A 21,844-nucleotide genomic window follows, 5' to 3' on the forward strand; every position below is an offset into this window, starting at 1 on the left:
ATGGAATAAGATGTGGGGAAAAAAATCTATTTTTTGTTTTAATATGGTTTCTGTAGGAGGACAAACATGACACAAGCCTCCCTAATTGTTACAAAGCACACTGTTTATATTTATTTATATTCTCTGATTCGAGTATTTGGCGAGCGCCGTTTTGTCTTACCGGTACTAATTTTGGCGGTCCTTGAACTCACCGTGGTTTGTTTACATGTATAACTTTCTCCGACTTTCTAGGACGTGTTTTATGCCACTTCTTTTTCTGTCTCATTTTGTCCACCAAACTTTTAACGTTGTGCATGAAAGGTGAGTTTTGTTGATGTTATTGACTTGTCTGGAGTGCTAATCAGACATATTTGGTCACTGCATGACTGCAAGCTAATCGATGCTAACATGCTATTTAGGTTAGCTATATGTACATATTGCATCATTATGCCTCATTTGTAGCTATATTTGAGGTCATTTAGTTTCCTTTAAGTCCTCTTAATTTAGTTTATATCTCATGACACACTATCTGTATGTAATATGGCTTTTATTTTTTTGCGGCTCCAGACAGATTTGTTTTTGTATTTTTTGTATTTTTTTCTCTTTCAACATTTTGGGTTGCCGACCCCTGGTTTAGAGAGAGTGGGTATTATTTTTGTCACATATTTAATAAGGGGCGTCATCTCATCAGCAACATCACGCAGCAGAGCTTTCACAGCAGAACTAAAGACAGGCATGTGATTTTTCCTTCTAAAGTCGGAATTCCGTCTTTTTTAATCTCGGGAAAAAAAAAAAAATTATCTCCTGTTTTTCCGTTTTTTTTTCCGACCCTAAATCAAGATTCGAGACGTAGTTTATATTACGCCGTAGTTGATTGGTCGATATGTTCCTTGTGACCAATCAAGACATCTGTTATGAATGATGACGTTAATAACGTCATCATTCATAATGGTTATTACCGCCATTTTCCATATGTAAACGATGTCGGTTCTCGAGAGAAAGGACGCTTTACGAGTAAAAGAAATTGATAAACATGTCAAAAATAAGTTTCGATGGGACTGGATGTAAAGGGAAATCACTGATACTGTTGGGAAGAAGGAAGTTACGACTTTGTTCTGTGATTTTATTCGGAAAATCGATCGTCCCGGAAAGGTTTTGTGCACGTGGTGTCATGATAATATTGACAATGGATCACGAGGTTTCAAGGCTTTGGAAGTACATGCGAAACGCCAAAAACATATGAAACAACTTGAAGCAAGGTATGTTCTATTAATGATGTTTTCATGTCTTTAAACACTAAAATATTTTCTTCAAATGGTGCTGTCTTTGTTAATTTTAGCATGTTAAATTGGTGAAAAACCAGGAGCTTCGGGGGGCCTTCGTCCCCCAGACCCCCGGAAATTTTTTCAGTCTTTTTCATTGTGGTCAAATCACATGCCTGTAAAGGTCATCACAATGCTTCGATATCTCGCCACTGGGAAAATGAATTGGAAAGAAAAGGAAACATTTATTTTAGATTCATTGCCAATATTGTTTGTTTGTTTTGTATTATTTTGTAGTTTATTATCAAAATATACACTCCCATTGTCCACTTAAATATTTCTAAGATATTTCTTTATTCTTAGACAAGGGATTCCCTTCCGTGATTGGTCATTTCTATGGACACAGAAATGACGTCACCTATAATTCCGTTTACGGCACATAGTAATGTCGTAATTCAGCTCTGAGTGTGACACTTAAGATTCAGTCCTACACTTCGATGAAAGTGTGAGTAAGACGCTTGATAACTAACTTTTAAGTGCAGCTTTCAGCGAAGAATTTCTTTACTCATAAGTCAACTCTTAGCAGACTTCTTAGGCGTAATTCTAAGATGCTTGATAAATACGGCCCCAGGTCCTTTGTATACATGCATTCTTTTCCAAACAGCCCTTGTTGACGTTGCTCCTTCTTTGAGTCCCATAAAAGCCACCAAAAAACGAAGAAAAGCAGAAATATTTGTCTATTTCTCTATTCCTCTTCCAGACTGCACAGAGGAAGATCCGGGAGATCATTCAGCAGGTTAAACAGCAGGAACAGAAGCACCAGCGAGGCGCCGCCGGGTCACCGCAACAATCCAAGACGGCGCCGGCGGTCGCCACCCAATGAATGTAGCCCCTCCCGAACGGACAGAGACCTCTACCCAGACTTAAGGCCACGGCCCAAGAGGGACCTGCAGGGCAGACCAGCAGCAGCAGCAGTGCCGGGGGAACAAAAACCAAAGAAGTTCACTAAGGAGGAGAACGCGAGTGAGAGCCAAAGGCTTGTGAGCATTGTGTGCACTGCCAGCCCTGCCACGGCACACAGAGGAGGATACTGATATTGCAAGGTAAAGGAGGAGCGAGCACCTGCGTAATGTTCTCTTTAAGTGGGATTAACATAGACCTAACATGAATGACACTGTACTAGTATGTGCTTAGAACAAGAGCGAGGTGAACTAGCCTTAGCAGTATTAGTACAGGGTAGAAGACTATATTGACATCTGCAAAAAGCAAAAATATAAAAGCAGTTCCCCTATTTTGGAAATTTGGAAACACACGATGAATGGTCTTGGTAACGAGTGTGTGTGTGTGTGTGAGAGAAATGCTTCTCACCTTTTTTTTTTCTGCCATCACTTTCTGATCACTCTCTCATCAATTTTGCTTCTAGGAGGATGAACATATTCAAAGGCATGAAACTTCCCCTGAGTGCATGCAGTCTTTATGATAATGTGGTGCAACAGGTTCCACCTATTTAAAAAAAAAAAAATATATATATATATATCATATATCCCCCCCCCCCGAAAGGCAGTGCGGTGGATGCTTGTAAAAATGTCCACTGCAGAGGACGCCGGAGGATATATTTTAAAATGATTGGAACGGAAATTATGAAACACCTAACGGAAATAGACTTTTCGGTAACACTTTAGTATGGGGAAAATATTCACCATTAATTAGTTGCTTATTAAAGTAACAAATACTTAATTTAGAGTTATTTGGACATTAGGGGAACCATATAAGGGTTAGACTTAGACTTAGACTTAGACTTCCTTTTTATTGTCATTCAAATTTGAACTTTACAGTACAGATAAGAACGAAATTTCGTTGCATTAATTAGTTGCGTATTAAAGTAACAGAGACTTAATTTAGAGTTATTTGGACACAAGGGGAACATATAAGGGTTAGTTAGGGTTAGGGTTACTAATAAGCAATAATTCTGAGGTTATGGGTTATGGGTAGAGATGTGCGTTAAAATGTAATATCGAAAATTATCGGTATCGTTTGTTTTTTTTATCGGTATCGTTATTTTATTTTTTTTTTGTATTTTTTTTTTGTATTTTTTTTAAATTAAATCAACATAAAAAACACAAGATACACTTACAATTAGAGCACCAACCCAAAAGACCTCCCTCCCCCATTTACACTCATTCACACAAAAGGGTTGTTTCTTTCTGTTATTAATATTCTGGTTCCTACATTATATATCAATATATATCAATACAGTCTGCAAGGGATACAGTCCGTAAGCACACATGATTGTGCGTGCTGCTGGTCCACTAATAGTATTAACCTTTAACAGTTTTATTAATTTTCATTAATTACTAGTTTCAATGTAACTGTTTTTATATTGTTTTACTTTCTTTTTTATTCAAGAATTAAAAAAAAAAAAGTATTTATCTTATTTTTTTTTTTTTTTAAAGTACCTTAACTTCACCATACCTGGTTGTCCAAATTAGGCATAATAAAGTGTTAATTCCACGACTGTATATATCGGTTGATATCGGTATCTGTGATTAAAGAGTTGGACAATATCGGATATCGGCAAAAAGCCATTATCGGACATCCCTAGTTATGGGTTATACTTGTAAAGCTCTTTTCTACCTTCAAGGTACTCAAAGCGCTTTGACACTATTTCCACATTCACCCATTCATTCACACACTGATGGCGGGACCTGCCATGCAAGGGCCTAACCACCACCCATCAGGAGCAAGGGTGAAGTGTCTTGCTCAAGGACACAATGGACGTGACGTGATTGGTAGAAGGCTGGGGATTGAACCAGGAACCCTCAGGTCGTTGGCACGGCCACTCTCCCAAGCGCGCCACGCCGTCCCGTTATTGAGGGAAGACTCTTAGTTAATGGCTTACTGGTTGTATAATAAGGCCATGCAGAATAAGACATTAATAAGTACTTAATAATGACTAATTAAGAGCCAATATGTTACTAATTTGCATGTTAATAATAAGCAACTAATTAATGGTGAATATGTTCCCCATACTAAAGTGTTACCGACTTTTTCCATGTGATGTCGGAACACTTGGTGAGCATCTGCTTTATGGATTCGCTAATGGAATAAGACACGCTTGACTATAAATGCCATTTGTGGCGCCCCCCGCAGGTTGTGGTTAGAATGCTTGCATACATGTTATAGACTGAGACAAACTTTATTGATCCACAAGGGAAATTGTTCCACACAGTAGCTCGGTTACAAATGATTTAAAGGATAAGGATGGAAAGGATAATGCACACGAGGGCACAAAAAGAGTGCGAAAACAAAAGGTATAAAAAATGTACCATAGTAGCAATATAAATATAACATATATTTCATATTTACATATTATATATACAGTATCAGGGCTCGAATTTAACCACTGCAACCGCCCTTGTCGTGATGCCTTAAAAAAATTGACCAGCATCGACGGCAAGAACATCGACTTTTTACTTATTAATGGACAATTGTCACGCAATTGTTTCGTCGAATAAATTTATAAAAAACACTCCAAGATTACTTTTTTTCTTACATTTTCAACTGTTAAAGACATCGCATAATTAACGTTAATCGGTACAAACAACATGGGCGCAGGTAAAGGGACTATGCCCATTTTATGTTTATGAATATATATATATATATATATATATATATATATATATATATATATATATATGGATATGTGTATATATATATATATTTATATGTATATGTGTGTATGTATATATATATATATTTACGTTAGGTCAGGAAAAAACACAGAGGCTATTTAGGTTCATCCCTACAAGCCTGTTTCGCAGGTTTCTCTGCTCTTCAGGGGATTTTATTGAAGTGTCTCACTTCAATAACATTTCCGGTATAACGCAATGTTCTATATAACGCAGTGGCGGGTTGTGCGTTTCCCACCTAGGCCTTCGGGGATGCCCGACTTCAATGATTACCTCTCAAAATACCGTCATTGACGTCCCCACATGACCATTGCTGGAGAACACAGGAACACACTTACGCACTACTGTTCATTGAATCACATCAACAGTGTACAAAACGGGTTATTTTCTGGTGCATTTAAACATCAACAAACCCGCATCAGCAGTTAAAACATATCTTATGTAGAACTGTCAAAATTAAAATTGCAAAAAAACATATTATGAAAAAATATATATATATATTTGAACTCACAATTTATAGAACCCATTTGACGCCTCGTCTCACAAGATGTAGTTCCTCTTAAATATCCTTCTTGAAAATGGCCTTGTAAATATACATCTGCTACGTAATCAACATGTTGCTCTCCTTCTTTGTGAGTACCGGAGAGTTTTCTATGGCTCGTTATGGCTCCTTCGCCACTTCCTGTTTTCGCAACTTGTGATTGGATACTCACTTGGGACTCATTGCTGGTTTAGGAGCAGAGGAGCATGTTCGGCAGCGCACAATCACGGAGTACTTACAAGTAGACACAGTGTGTAGACAGAAAAGGGAGAACGGACGCATTTTGGCTTAAAAACTAACGATAAAGGTGAAGTTATAACACTGAAACGCCCTCAGGAAGAGGTGCTTTAAGACATGGCTAGCTAGTGAGCGGCTAAAGTCCAGCCGCAGTCGGCAGTGTTTTAGCTACTTCTAAATCACTAATCCTCGCCTCCATGGTGACAAATAAAGTAAGTTTCTTACAAGTATCATTATCACTGCAGGATGAGGAATAGCTAAACATGCTACACTACACGTCTACATGTAAACAAACGCCATTGGTGGATCTACACCTAACATCCACTGTAATGATACCAAGTATCTAGTCGATACTACTCGCTATTTTTTGGCATCACAAAATCTTTTTTCGTTTAAAAAAATGTATATTATGTTTATAAACTCAGGAAATATGTCCCTGGACACATGAGGACTTTGAATATGACCAATGTATGATCCTGTAACGACTTGGTATCAGATTGATACCCAAATTTGTGGTATCATCCAAAACAAACAACAGAAGAATAAGTGATTATTACATTTTAACAGAAGTGTAGATAGAATATGTTAAGATAGATATTAATTAGGCAGATATTAACAGTAAATGTTAATATGTTAAAAATTAATTTTCCTAATAATGTTGACAAAATAATAGGTAGTTAAATGACACAATATGTTACTGCATATGTCAGCAGCTAAATTAGGAGCCTGTGTTTGTTTACTTACTAATAAAAGACAAGTTGTCTAGTATTTTCACTATGTTATTCAAGGACAAAATTGCAATAATAAACATATGTTTAATGTACCCTAAGATTTTTGGTTAAAATAAAGCCAATAATGAAATTTTTTGTGGTTCCCTTTATTTAGAAAAGTATCTTTTTAGTGATCTATTATTTCCTGGCTTCTTATTCCATTAGCAAATACATGCTTAGGAAGTGCTTTGGCGTGAAAGGGTGTCTTGGAACGTGTGCACACTCGCCTTAAGGTGTTGTGGGACGGCGACGCTTCGCTGGGTGGTTTTCAGGTGTGCATTCAGGCAAACGCCAAGGTGGGCTGCGGGGTTTGAACCCTCTCTCCCGGTCAGAGGGAGCTCTCTCTAAAAAAAAAAAAGGGTGTGACAGCTGTGAATGTACCATACGCAGCCTTTTTTTTTTTTGCAATACCAACACACACAATCAGCCCTCGCCTTGCTCAGCACAGGCCGGACACAGAGATTGTCAAGCTCGATTTAAAAACAAATAAAATAAAAATAAATAAATCGCTGTTTTTCGCTGAGCTGGCCGACTGACTGTTGTGCAAGTTTGCTGGGTTCCAAATGGAGACCCCACGCAAGGTTGTTGCCTTATTTTGTCATCTTTCACTCTTACCTTCCTCCGTGTGTGTATGCGTGAGTGTGTGTGTGTGTGTGTGTGTGTGTGTGTGTGTATATATATATAGATAGATATATATAAAAAAAAGAGAGTAATATTTATGAATCTATTTTTTTTTTCTATTTTGTGATGAGAACTATTGATATGAAAAGAAAACAAAAGTCCTCCTCTTTTCTTTTTTTTTTGCCTTCAGTGGCACACTGCCATATTATTTTGAAGGGAAGTGTTTATTTTCTGACTATAAAAGAAAAACAAAAGTCAAGTGAACCACCGCAGGATGTAAACAAAGTGCGCATGTCAGTATTGTGATCTACCTCAGGCTTCAGGGTACCTCAGTCCAATCTTTTCATTTCCCCCCCTCTTTTTTCCACATTTTGTATGCCTTGTTAACTGATCATTTTGATCATTTTGAAGTTTCTTTTTTAATGAATCGAAAGAGAAAAAAAAAAGTGAAATAGAACAACACGAGGAGCCAACTCGACGAGGTCCTCCTGCTTAGTTTAACTTTGTAGTCTTTGCCGTGCCACCTCTTACTGACACATCATTAGTTTAAAAAAAATAAAAAAAATAAAAAGACTTGAGCAAGAATGGATCACGGAAGTGGCTGGGAATGACGATGATGTGTACTGATTACACCAGGGGTGTCCAAAGTGCAGCTCGGGGAAAGATTTTTGAAGTTTGTTATTGCCTTTGCATATTCAAAGGATATTAAAATCATTATTAATGAGCCATATTAAGCGTGGATGTGATTAGATTTACAGTTGTTCCTCATTTATTACTGTTAATCGGTTCCAGACATGACCGTAATAAGTGAATTTCCACAATTACAAATCAAATTTTTAATATAAATACACTATATTGCCAAAAGTATTTGGCCACCTGCCTTGACTCACATATGAACTTGAAGTGCCATCCCATTCTTAACCCATAGGGTTCAATATGATGTCGGTCCACCTTTTGCAGCTATTACAGCTTCAACTCTTCTGGGAAGGCTGTCCACAAGGTTGTGGAGTGTGTTTATAGGAATTTTTCCACCATTCTTCCAAAAGCGCATTGGTGAGGTCACACACTGATGTTGGTCGAGAAGGCCTGGCTCTCAGTCTCCGTTTTGTTAATTCATCCCAAAGGTGTTCTATTGGGTTCAGGTCAGGACTCTGTGCAGGCCAGTCAAGTTCATCCGCACCAGACCCTGTCATCCATGTCTTTATGGACCTTTCTTTGTGCACACTCATGTTGGAAGAGGAAGGGGCCCGCTCCAAACTGTTCCCACAAGGTTGGGAGCATGGAATTGTTGCTGTCCACTGGAACTAAGGGGCCAAGCCCAACTCCTGAAAAACAACCCCACATCATAGTTCCTCCACCACCAAATTTGACACTCTGCACAATGCAGTCCGAAATGTAGCGTTCTCCTGGCAACCTCCAAACCCAGACTCGTTTATCAGATTCCCAGATGTAAAAGTGTGATTCATCACTCTAGAGAAGGCGTCTCCACTGCTCTAGAGTCCAGTGGCGACGTGCTTTACACCACTGCATCCCACGCTTTGCATTGGACTTGGTGATGTATGGCTTAGATTCAGCCGCTCGGCCATGGAAACCCATTCCATGAAGCTCTCTGCGTACTGTACGTGGGCTAATTGGAAGGTCACATGAAGTTTAGAGCTCTGTATCAACTGACTGTGCAGAAAGTCTTTGCATTATGCGCTTCAGCATCTGCTGACCCCTCTCTGTCAGTTTACGTGGCCTACCACTTGGTGGCTGAGTTGCTGTTGTTCACAAACTCTTCCATTTTCTTATAATAAAGCCGACAGTTTACTTTGGAATATTTAGGAGCGGGGAAATTTCACGACTGGATTTGTTGCACAGGTGGCATCCTATGACAGTTCCATGCTGGAAATCACTGAGAGCGGCACATTCTTTCACAAATGTTTGTAGAAACAGTCTCCATACCTAAGTACTTGATTTTATACACCTGTGGCCGGGCCAAGTGATTAGGACACCTGATTCTGATCACTTGGATGGGTGGCCAAATACTTTTGGCAATATAGTGTATTTATTTCAACATAGTAAGAGCCATAGTAATGCTGCCTGAGGCTGAGCCAATCAGTGACCATGATACTAAACAGGTGTGCTCTGATTGGTTTGGTGGCCAATACTACTGTAGTGTTGATATGTTTAGTTTATTCAGCCATTTTATGCTTGAAAAGGCTTAATTTAGGACCAAATGGTAGAATTATCTTTCAACTTTTTTTTTTTTAATGTCCTAAAAAAAACGGTGAAGGCACGATATTTGAAGTGGTGAGGGACGACTGTATTGACCTATATCGGATTGATTTGAAAAAAAATGTAACGCACAAAGCGCGCCCCGCAATTTAATTTTATGTATGTGGCCCTCTGTGGAAATTGGTTTGGACACCCCTGGATGACGCCATCTCGAAAGATGAAGAGGGTAGTGGGAGATGCAAATCTGATGATAGAAACTAACCAACTGTACCTCCTAAAAGTAAAACTAAAAGTTGGTTTATTTGTGTTTTTGGTAGAAGATTTGATCTGTTGCAACAATGCTTCTTGTATAAAAATGTGCTGCCTGCTTATGTAACGTTTAAAGGGGGAACTACGCTTTGTGTTGGACCTTTGCCTGTCATTCACAATCCTTATACAAGACAAGAACACATAGGTTTTTCTTTTTTATGCATTCTAACTCATAAATAAACTAACAAAGGAGCTAATGGAATTGACTCTATTCTGCTTATGAAGCGCTCTAAAAACATCCAAAAGCACCCTTCATTGTTGTATACACACGCTGTAATGTAATGTAATATGTAAAGAAGTAACAGGCACATTCATAATAACATGTAATATTTACGTATTTTTGTCATTATAAGCATACAGCAGTGTATTAATTTCACAGACGCATCAATTCACTATTTCCTTCCAACAATACCAACTATTACTAGTCATGACAGACAACAACGGCTACTTTGGGACAAATGATGATCCAGAACCGTATATTTTTGAGCCTGAATATAAGGAGGATGAGCTACCCGTTTTAGAGGCTGAGTGATAAACAGATCCAGCTTTGAGTTAGAGTTTATTTCAACATACATACAATTACAACATGATACATCGCAATTTCCAGTTTCTCTTTTCAACCTGTTCGAAAAGGAGTAGGAAGAAGCGGATCTTATTTAATCCATTACATAGCAGTTGCTAACACAGTGTACTCTATAGGTAATAACTTAAGTAATAATTAGTGAAGTAAGTTGTATGTCATATGGTGAGTTAAAAAGGATGATCAATAAATTCAGAATGTTGTTGATCGTGGTTCTTCTTCTTTGTACTTTGTAAACACTTTAGTGAAAAACTAGGAGTCGGGTTCAAACACTGATGACATCTATTAAACAGACAAAGAAGCAAGGAATCAAACAGAGACAGAATTAAATTTGGCTCAATGAGGAGAGCGCGTACACCCTTGTACAGTGTCTCACCACGCTCTGACGAAAGATTGTACGCCCCCTCTTTTATTTGGACTTTCCCTGATTACATGGCAACAGCTGTTTCTAAAGGAAGGGGGTCGTAAACAGCCGCTGCCTTTGGTCACAAAACAGTTCAAAGAAAAGGTGCCTGTAGGGGAGCCAGGTCCTGCTTCCTCTGCGCTTTGTAGATCTCGGGTCAAGACACGATTTTCCTGTGGATTACAATACACCAAAGAAACCGACACCTTCATGTCGCTTCCCATCCTACACAGTGGAGTTATACAAGCCTTTTGCTTGGTAGGATCAAAGACAGCTTTTGTCTGCTCGCCAGGAACTCATGTCAACACAAAGTTTTGTGATAACTTAGATACAATTATTCTGACACTAGGCATCATGTAGCCGTATTGCTAAGTGCGAAACAAGAAATGCAAGCCACGAACATAATAAAATCCAACACTTATGTACAATGTCTGCTCTGATTAGAATGCCAACTGATGGGACGTTCATATTTTCCCGTTTAAATGAAGAATTAATCATAAAAGATGGCCGCAAACGAGCATCTTTTCTCGTAAGTACCGTAAATTGGATGTCAAAGTTGACCAACCTCTCAGTTTATGGCAATAACCTTTTGCTGTCAAGGTGAGAGGCAGGGTTTATAATCTAGAATGAACTTTCAGCAGCTCAGCGGCGATGCAGCAGCTCAGTGTGTCCATAGCAGCATAAGCTAAAATCAGAAATACTTGATTAATCCCCGAGGGGAAATTCAAATTTTCAGCACAATCCCATTCAAGATCAGACAAACATTACAGGGAGACAGAACAGGATCAAACATTACAGGAAGACAGAACAGGATCAAACATTACAGGAAGACAGAACAGGATCAAACATTACAGGGAGACAGAACAGGATCAAACATTACAGGGAGACAGAACAGGATCGCTGTCGGTTCCGCCAACTTCCGGCGGCCCTTACAAAAAAGGTGATATAAAGGTAAACAATGGAGGGAGGGGGGGGGGTTAGTTAGCTCTCTGTGATCAATGCACCGGCAACATTACATTAGGGCTTATAATAACAATACCGCTATTACTTGGTTAATATTCAATCATCGAGATGCAAATTGAGTATTGCTGTCGGTATTTGGATGGTTTTTTGTTTTGTTTTATGGGCACAAACTATGCCTCAAACTTTATATATTTAATGACTTAGAATAATGCATAAAAGAAAAATAATGTGTGTTTTTTTCTCACATAGGGATTGTGAATGATGGATAAAATTCCCCCCCAAAAAGTGCAGCTCCCCTTTAAATGATGGGTCAGTAATAAGGAACATGCATTGTGGGACGTGCACTACGTTGTGCACATGTGAAATAAGCAAAAACGTAAATTATTCTGATCTTGCTATTGCTTCTTTAGTGTTCTTTGGAGGACTCATTGGTCAAAGTTTTATCAATACCAGAAAGAAACTTGTCGCACAATTTTTATTGTGTGGAAAAAAAAAACATACACAGTCACACACTGTTGTGGGATGGCATCCCACACATAAACCAGGAGCCGCTGCGGAATGACTATTAGTCGTGTTAGCACAAACAGCATGCGTTCTGAGGTCAGGACGCCATTCTTTCTACTCGCAAATACTGGGGCTGGTCTTTAATGCACACCACCCTGTGGGGCGTACGTTGTTACCTAAGAGAAAGGATTTATTTCCAGACGGTGAAAACAGAATGTCTTCTTGCCACCCCTCTACTCATGCCACCCTGCAGCATGCTTCCACCAACAAGTGCTACTCTATCTTCTCCTTGTTTTACACACTTTAATCCTACGCCCCCAACTTATTATTCAGGTTCCACTTCCGATGTTGCCACCCCATATCTGGGTGTAATGGAAGCTCCAAACCATATGTTCACAATTGATCTCAACCTGGGACTCGCATTTCCCCATGCTGGTCACCAAGTTGTTACCCAGTTTTATTAAGTGTTAAATGATATTTACAGTTATTACATAGGGAATTGACTTGTGAGACAGCGCCCTCTGCTGGATTCATTGCAGGAGCAACCTTTCTCCTGCAACTACCGCCGTTAAACCACCTTTTATTTTGAAGTGACCATCAAATAGCAGTTATTTACAATTTAAACCAGAGGAAAAAACGGCTAATCAAACTAAACAGAAGTCATTGTCGCGGACCCGTCTTGGCGAATTTACGAAACTGAAACAATACAAAAAGAACGCCATTGTAAGTACTGTAAACGTGTTAGCATATTTGCTAATGCTAACAATGCTAGCTAGCATGTAAACACTCCTGCAGACGTCACACATGAGGCGGTTTAGTAAGTATGAATTGTTTTAGGTGTGTTGTAAAACTTATTTACAAATGCTAAAAGAAGAATTTCGAACGGAAACACTATAGACAGTTTTACTTCCGGTTCAAGGCACCAGACAGGGAGTACATTGTCAACCATCCAACCTACAACCAAAATACTTCTTAAACCATTAAAGTGATCAGACAAAACACCCAGTAGGAGTTTCCAGCCTACTTGTGGCCCCCGACCTACCAGTTGAGACTCAATGCTGTCAACTATATATATATATTTGCTAATGCTAACAACTCTAGCTTGATTACATTACGTTAGCACGTACAAATATGCATGAAAACACACCTAAAGACGTCACACATGGGACGGTTTAGTAAGGATGAATTGTTTTAGTTGTGTTGTAAAACTTATTTACAAATGCTAAAAGAATAATTTCGAACGGAAACACTATAGACAGTTCTACTTCCGGTTCAAGGCACCAGACAGGGAGTACATTGTCAACCAGCAGCAAATGCAGTGACTGTACTCGTGCAAAAGATGGCGCTATAGCACAAACAATAACACACCTTTTCAGTGTCTGGGTCGGTGTAATGCGGAAACTATTTGTTGAATACAAAACATTACGGTCGTGAGCGAAGAAATACCCATAAATTGTCCGCACCGTTTTATAACCCGCAGGGCTTAAAGCGTGGGGGAGAAATTTAGCAGCTTGTAGTACAAATAATACGGTAATTGCATGGTTTTTTTTTAGCCCTAGTTAACATTATGAGCTTAAAATAAATCGAAGAAAACATCAGTAAAAGAGAACGCAAAAAATTATACTCGCGGCGTACTTTTTTAATTCTCTTGTTTTTGAGCGCCGGGCACGCTCTTCTTTCTTTGTTTTTGTGCAGGTTCTGACTCAGTCTTTCTACTCTCGAGGGTGATCCAGATGATTAGGATCGTGTTTGGCTTGATTCTTTAAAAAAAAAAAAAAAATCCATCCAACCTCCAACCAAAATCCTTCTTCAAAGTTCCAACCATTAAAGTGATCATACAAATCACCCAGAAGGAGTTTGCAGCCCCCTGTACTCGTGCAAAAGATAGCACAAACAATAACACGCCTTTTCGGTGTCTTGGTCGGGGTATTGTGAAAACTATTTGTTGAATACAAAACATTACGGTCGGGAGCGAAGAAATACCCATAAATCAGCTGCACCGCTTTATAACCCGCAGGGTTTAAAGCGTGGGGGGAAATCACCCAGAATGAGTTTGCAGCCCACTTGTGGCTCCTGACCTACCAGTTGAGACTCACTGCTGTCAACTAGGAGTCCATAGCAACATCAGATTTAGTGGTTTGGCTTCAAACATGGCATAAATGTGCTGCATAGCCCACAAAAGCATGTTCCTTACAAATTGGCCCATGAATAATACTGCCCCAATTGTATAACCAAAGCAAGAAGCATTGATTCAAATATCTAGCAAACACAAAATTCCAAACTTTTTATGTTATGTTTACTTTTTCCAAACTGTACCTCTCGGAGAGAGAAAAAAAAATTAAAAAAAAAGATTTGTCTGTGAATAAGGAATTTTATAACACACCGCAAGTTTTACTCTCTAATTCCTTGCTGGTGATTGTTTTGTTAGTTTTTTTTTTTTTGTTTTTTTTCAAATATCAAGAAAAACCCACGCAGAGCTGCAAAAACACACTGACTCTTGAATACGGTGTCAAAAAAAAAAAGTAGAATGTAGAATTATCTGGTGACACGTGCGGACGTGAGACAACGTCATAAGTAGTGTCTCACCACCACGCACACACTTTTTTGTTGTTGTTGTCGTCGCCGCTGTTGTTGTGTGTTGTGCTGTACAGTACATGTTACGATTACCTCTCTGAATCAAAGGCTGACTTCTAGTGACTCAAAATGGTCCCGGTGAACACACACACTGGCAGTGCTAACCTGGTCAAAAGGTAACCTCACACAATGCCAGCATCCCAGTTGCCCTCTGGTGATAGGCGGCCCACAACCAGGTGTGTGTTAGTCTGCTAGTGGGCCTCTTTTTTTTGCCACTTTTGCAAAGGACTGTCCGTCTGCCGTCTTTTTCGGGGCTCCCTAATGCAGTGCATCCAAAAAGTATTTATAGTGCTTCACTTTTTGCACATTTTATGTTACAGGCTTATTCCAAAATGTAATGAAGTCATTTGCGTCCTCAAAATTCCACAGACAACACCCCATGACTATGTAATTTTTATTTTTTTTTATTGCAAATTTATTAAAACAAAAAAAAAAGCACATGTACATAAGTATTCACATCCTTTGGCAGCAATTACAGCCTCGAGTTGTTTTTTTTAAATACGTTGCCACAAGCTCGGCACACCGACACTATATTGCCAAAAGTATTTGGCCACCTGCCTTGATTCACATATGAACTTGAAGTGCCATCCCATTCCTGACCCATAGGATTCAATATGATGTCGGTCCACCTTTTGCAGCTATTACAGCTTCAACTCTTCTGGGAAGGCTGTCCACAAGGTTGTGGAGTGTGTTTATAGGAATTTTTCCACCATTCTTTCAAAAGCGCATTGGTGAGGTCACACACTGATGTTGGCTCTCAGTCTCCGTTCTAATTTGTCCCAAAAGTGTTCTATCAGGTTCAGGTCAGGACTCTGTGCAGGCCAGTCAAGTTCATCCACACCAGACTCTGTCATCCATGTCTTTATGGACCTTGCTTTGTGCACTGGTGCACAGTCATGTTGGAAGAGAAAGCCCGTTCCAAACTGTTCCCACAAGGTTGGGAGCATGGAATTGTCCAAAATGTTTTTGGTATCCTGGATCATTCAAAGTTCCTTTAACTGGAACTAAGGGGGTCAAGCCCAACTCCTGGAAAAACAACCCCACACCATAATTCCTCCTCCACCAAATTTCACACTCAGCACAATACAGTCCGAAATGTAGCGTTCTCCTGGCAACCTCCAAACCCAGACTCGTCCATCAGAAATTTTACGACGGGATTTGTTGCACAGGTGGCATCCTATGACAGTTCCACGCTGGAAATCACTGAGAGCGGCCCATTCTTTTACAAATGTTTGTAGAAACCGTCTCCATACATTGCTGCATTCATATTTCCCTCTATCCTCCTGATTAGTCTCCCAGTTCCTGCTGCTGAAAAACAACCCCGCAGCACGATGCTGCCACCACCACGCTTCCCTGTAGGGATGGTTTCCTCCAAACATGACGCCTGGCATTGACGCCACCTTTGTCTGGTCAGACCAGATCGTTTTGTTTCTTATTTGAGTCTTCCAGGTGCATTTTGGCAAACTTTTTACTAAGAAATAACTTCCATTTGGCCACTCTAGCCAAAGTATCGTGAAGTATCGCTTCACTTCTTCCACATTACAGCCTTATTCCAGAATGGAATTAATCCAATTTTGTCCTAAAATTCTACAGACAATACCCCATAAAAACTGTGAAAAAGTTGTTTTTGAAATTTTTGCAAATGTAATAAAACTAAAAAAAAATAAAGTTTCCAGACCCTTTACTCAATACTTTGTTGATGCACCTTTGGCAGAAATGACAGCCTCAAGTCTTTTTGAATACGATGCCACAAGCTTGGAACTGCTATCTTCGGGAAGTTTCGCCCATTCCTCTTTCTTAGTAAAAAGTTTGCCAAAATGCACCTGAAAGACTCTCATAAGAAACAAAATGATCTGGTCTGACGAGACAAAGGTTGAACTCTTTGGCGTGAATGCCAGGCGTCATGTTTGGAGGAAACCATCCCCACAGTGAAGCGTGGTGGTGGCAGCATCGTGCTGTGGGGTTGTTTTTCAGCAGCAGGAACTGGGAGCCTCTAATCAGGAGGATAGAGGGAATATGAATGCAGAAATGCACAGAGACATCCTGGGTGAAACCCAATGCGTTTCAGCCAACCTGACGGAGCTCGAGAGGTGCTGCGAAGAGGAATGGGTGAAACTTCCCAAAGATAGGTGTGCCAAGCTTAAAATGACTTGAGGCTGTAATTCTGCCAAAAGTGCATCAACAAAGTATTGAGTAAATTGATTGATTGAAACTTTTATTAGTAGATTGCACAGTGAAGTACATATTCCGTACAATTGAGCAATAAATGGTGGTAAAGGATAAATGGTGGTTAAGGAAGTAGTTTGACATGTACTTCGGTATCAGGGAGGTGTAGTGGATTTTATAGACTAGGCTCAGTGCAAGTTGTTTTACTCTGTCCTCCACCCTGAGCCAGCCCACTTTGGAGAAGTGGGTAGGAGTGAGGTGTGATCTGGGGTGGAGGTCTAAAAGTAAAGGGTCTGAATACTTGTGTTTTTTTTAGTTTTATCCATCCATCCATCCATCCATTTTCTACCACTTGTCCCTTTTGGGGTCGCGGCGGGTGCTGGGGCCTATCTCAGCTGCATTCGGGCAGAAGTCGGGGTACACCCTGGACAAGTCGCCACCACATCACAGGGCCAACACAGATAGACAGACAACATTCACACACTAGGGCCCATTTAGTGTTGCAATCAACCTATCCCCAGGTGCATGTCTTTGGAGGTGGGAGGAAGCCGAAGTCCTCGGAGGGAACCCACGCAGTCACGGGGGGAACATGCAAACTCCACACAGAAAGATCCCGAGCCTGGGATTGAACTCAGGACTACCCAGGACCTTCGTATTGTGAGGCACATGAACTAACCCCGGTTCCACTGTGCTATATTTCTATTTATTTAACCTTTGTCATCCATGCTGCTGCTGCCTTTTGAAGCCACATGCAATTTCCCAAATATATAGACACATTTTTTGAGGACGGTCTGGGACACACGGGACACTTGACAGCAGTCATCATGCCAACAAAGTCACAGCGGTAATAAGAAAGCATGATGATTGATGATTTTTACAACGTCTTCAGCGCTGATCAACATTCTTGATCGCATTCCACATGGTGGCATTGTTGTATTCAAAAATACTTGAGGCTGTAATTCCTGCCAGAGGTGCATCAACAAAGTATAGAGTAAAGAGTCTGAATTCTTGCTTTTTTTGTTTTATTACATTTCTAAAATAACTTTTCCACTGTTTTTATGGGGTATATCATCTGTAGAATTTTAGGACCAAAATTGATTATTCCATTCTGGATTAAGGCTGTATCATAACACAATGTGGAAGAAGTGAAGCGCTTGTCAATACTTTCCGGTTTTCTCGCTAAGGTGCTGCAGAAGTGCATCACGCTCACTTTGGTGTTTTCTAAGGTTTTTGGGGTGTTGCTAGACTCTTATCTAAAAAAAAAAAATACCACACTCACACGCATCTCTGAGGATGTTTTAGCGATGTTAGTTGTATCACAACAAAGTGGTTGGATAGTTTTGGTTTTTATTTTTGTCCGGTTTCCTCGTCACTTACGCTGTTTTGATGATTCCCATACTCGGTGGTACCAATGTGGGGTTGAACCACATGTTGACTTTGCAATCCAAATGGCAGACTAGTGAAGTACAGACCTCCGCCAAGGCTGAAAACAATAATCCTCGATTTGGAATAGCTTTGTTTTTGTCCAGATGTTATTTTTCGCTCATTATTTACAAAGAAAGGTTGCTAAATGCATTATATACTGTATCTGTAAAGGTTTTAATTGATTCTTTCTTTCACAGAGTGTAAATATTACAAGAATGAATACATCATTTGACGAGCATAAAGAGTACTAGGCATTAGGACTGCACTGAAAATAATGTTTTCTTTCCTGGAATTAAATCCGAAATGATTAGATTACAGTCAAAATTATTTAATGGTAAAAGACGTCCTTGAAGGAATAGTACACAAATAAGACCGTAACACCATACATAGTAAGATGTAATAGACTTTTACAAAAGTAAAGTCAATCGTAATTTTTGCGCACTCCAAAAAAGTATTTAGATTTGTGGTAAATAGAATTACTCGCAGAATTTTATTATAAAAATAATTTGCAGCTCAGTAGCCAGACATTCTCTGTAAAAATAATAGTTTTTTTTTTTTAACTTACAGTAACAGTTTTTTTTTTTTTTAAGTCAGTAGATTTTACAGTAAAAAAAAAACTTGCAGCTTTGTCGCCAGAATTTTACCCCAAAAATAACAGTAGCACTGTTTGTCAATTTGCTGTAATTTGGTGTAAAAAACATCGTAAATTTTAGGATTAAATTCTGGCGAGTGAGCTGCTATTTGTTTTTTAATTATATGCTAAAATATTTTTTTTAACTTTTTTTTTTACAGTGTGCAATAAAGTATAATTATGAGAAAAATAAGTCATTTTTATTATAATAAAGTTGTAATATATCCAGCAAAAAGTTATACTGTAAAATCTCTAGATTATTTTTTTTTTACAGTGTAGAATAAAGTGCAGTTGTATTATTAGAAACAAAGTGATTTAAAAAAATAAATAGCAAAAATAAAAATTACTCAAGAATTAAGCTCTGATATTCCAAGAAACAATATGTACGTATTAAAATGTACTACTAGTACAACGTCAAAGCAAACAATTTACAAGAGCCAATTTTCGACACAAAAGTAAAATATGTATGAGGGATTTTTTTTTTCTATTTTCGGAGTATTTTAATTGAGGAAAATATTTCAATAGTATTTGAAAAGCTGTAATAATATTAAAATAAAGTTGTAACATGGAAAAAAAAAAGTAGATTTTTTTCTTTCAAAAATGCAACTTTAATATTGTAACAGTTAGTTTTTAATATACATATTTGTTTCCATTAAGGTCCTAAAACAGTACACCTTCACTACTCAAGGAGTAACTTTTTTGTTTTGTTTTGTTTGAATCTTGTTAACGAATAAATAACAGATTGGCGGAGGTAATCAAGGCAAATAAAAGAAGGCTAGTAAATGATAGAATATGAAACATAGAATATTGATCAACGTGGATTTTGGCCGATCAGACGAAAATGACGGCATGTTTTTGTCCATCCAGGATGTCCGACACCTCATTCAGCACTAAAACGTACACGTCTCACCATTTGGGAGATTCTTCTATTGTTTGTGCGCGTGTTTAATAGGTGAAACCCCTCCAATGTCCCACAGTCCAAAAGGTCTCCAACACCTCCATGACTGTGCGCTGGACTGACATTCGATTATTGTTTGACACTTGTGGTGGACATATACGCCTTTCTGGTTCCATTTTTGAGTTGTGAGTGTGAACTGTATTGCTGAGCAACTTGGATCTGAGCAATAAAAAGAATTTGCGTCACCTTCTTTGTCTGCGTTTTATTATGATAGTAGTCATCCCTGAAGATGTGGTAGATATCAGCGTAAATACACTCCACAACACCTGCACCACCTAAGCCAGGGGGTCGGCAACCCAAAACGTTGAAAGAGCCGTATCGGACTAAAAATACATGTAAGTCTTATAATGGCTCGGAGGCCTAGTGGTTAGAGTTTCCGCCCTGAAATCGGTAGGTCGTGAGTTCAAACCCTGACCGAGTCATACCAAAGACTATAAAAAACGGGACCCATTACCTCCCTGCTTGACACTCAGTATCAAGGGTTGGAATTTGGGGTTATATCACAAAAAATGATTCCCGGGCGCGGCCACCGCTACTGCTCACTGCTCCCCTCACCTCCCAGGGGGTGATCAAGGGTGATGGGTCAAATGCAGAGAATAATTTCGCCACACCTAGTGTGTGTGTGACAATCATTGGTACTTTAACTTTAATAATGAAGGCAACACATGATGTGTCTATATTAGCTATAATAGCCTACTATCAAAATGACTACAGTCGCGATCAAAAGTAAAGAACATAATGTCATGGCTGTCTTGAGTTTCCAATAATTTCTACAACTCTTATTTTTTTGTGATAGAGTGATTGAAGCACATACTTGTTGGTCACAAAAAACATTCATGAAGTTTGGTTCTTTTATGAATTTATTATGGGTCTACTGAAAATGTGAGCAAATCTGCTGAGTCAAAAGTATACATACAGCAATGTTAATATTTGCTTACATGTCCCTTGGCAAGTTTCACTGCAATAAGGCGCTTTTGGTAGCCATCCACAAGCTTCCGGTTGAATTTTTGACCACTCCTCTTGACAAAATTGGTGCAGTTCAGCTAAATGTGTTGGTTTTCTGACATGGACTTGTTTCTTCAGCATTGTCCACACGTTTAAGTCCGGACTTTGGGAAGGCCATTCTAAAACCTTCATTCTAACCTGATTTAGCCATTCCTTTACTACTTTTGACGTGTGTTTGGGGTCATTGTCCTGTTGGAACACCCAACTGCGCCCAAGACCCAACCTCCGGGCTGATGATTTTAGGTTGTCCTGAAGAATTTGGAGGTAATCCTCCTTTTTCATTGTTCCATTCACTCTCTGTAAAGCACCAGTTCCATTGGCAGCAAAACAGGCCCAGAGCATAATACTACCACCACCATGCTTGACGGTAGGAATGGTGTTCCTGGGATTAAAGGCCTCAACTTTTCTCCTTCAAACATATTGCTGGGTATTGTGGCCAAACAGCTCCATTTTTGTTTCATCTGATCACAGAACTTTCCTCCAGAAGGTTTTATCTTTTGTCCATGTGATGTCAGATGAAACAAAAATGGAGCTGTTTGGCCACAATGCCAATCACTCTATCACAAAAAAATAAGCGTTGTAGAAATTATTGGGAACTTCAGACAGCCATGACATTATGTTCTTTACAAGTGTATGTAAACTTTTGATCGCGACTGTGTGTGTCGCAGGCTGAAGCAAATTTTCATTGACAGAAATGTTGAAATGTAATATTTATTTTACACATTTTTACAATAGAAACCATTAGTAAATCAGAGGGTACTCAAAAGGTGAGATAACTCCTGGAAATTAAAGGCCAAAGGTATGATTGTAGCTGAGATAGGCTCCAGCGCCCCCCGCGACCCCAAAGGGAATAAGCGGTAGAAAATGGATGGATGGATGGTATAGATGTGTGTGTCCAAGTTAAAGGAAACGGCAGGCTGTCTTCTTCTAATGGATTCATTACAATCTTT

The 21,844-nt window shown here is 39.2% G+C and overlaps 1 protein-coding gene across 3 annotated transcripts in view; it reads left to right on the forward strand.

Annotated features, from left to right (window-relative positions):
• Positions 1-4,869, forward strand: part of igf2bp2a (insulin-like growth factor 2 mRNA binding protein 2a) — a 143,592-nt gene extending 138,723 nt beyond the window's left edge. For all 3 annotated transcript variants that reach the window (XM_061971512.1, XM_061971513.1, XM_061971514.1), the window contains exon 16: positions 2,002-4,869. In XM_061971512.1, coding sequence (XP_061827496.1) covers positions 2,002-2,124 — 123 coding nt within the window. In that variant the 3' untranslated portion in view covers positions 2,125-4,869. The remainder of the gene's footprint in view (positions 1-2,001) is intronic.
• The last annotated feature ends 16,975 nt before the right edge of the window (positions 4,870-21,844 follow it).

This window comes from Nerophis lumbriciformis, linkage group LG13, assembly GCF_033978685.3.
Source record: "Nerophis lumbriciformis linkage group LG13, RoL_Nlum_v2.1, whole genome shotgun sequence".
Lineage (NCBI taxonomy): Eukaryota > Metazoa > Chordata > Actinopteri > Syngnathiformes > Syngnathidae > Nerophis > Nerophis lumbriciformis.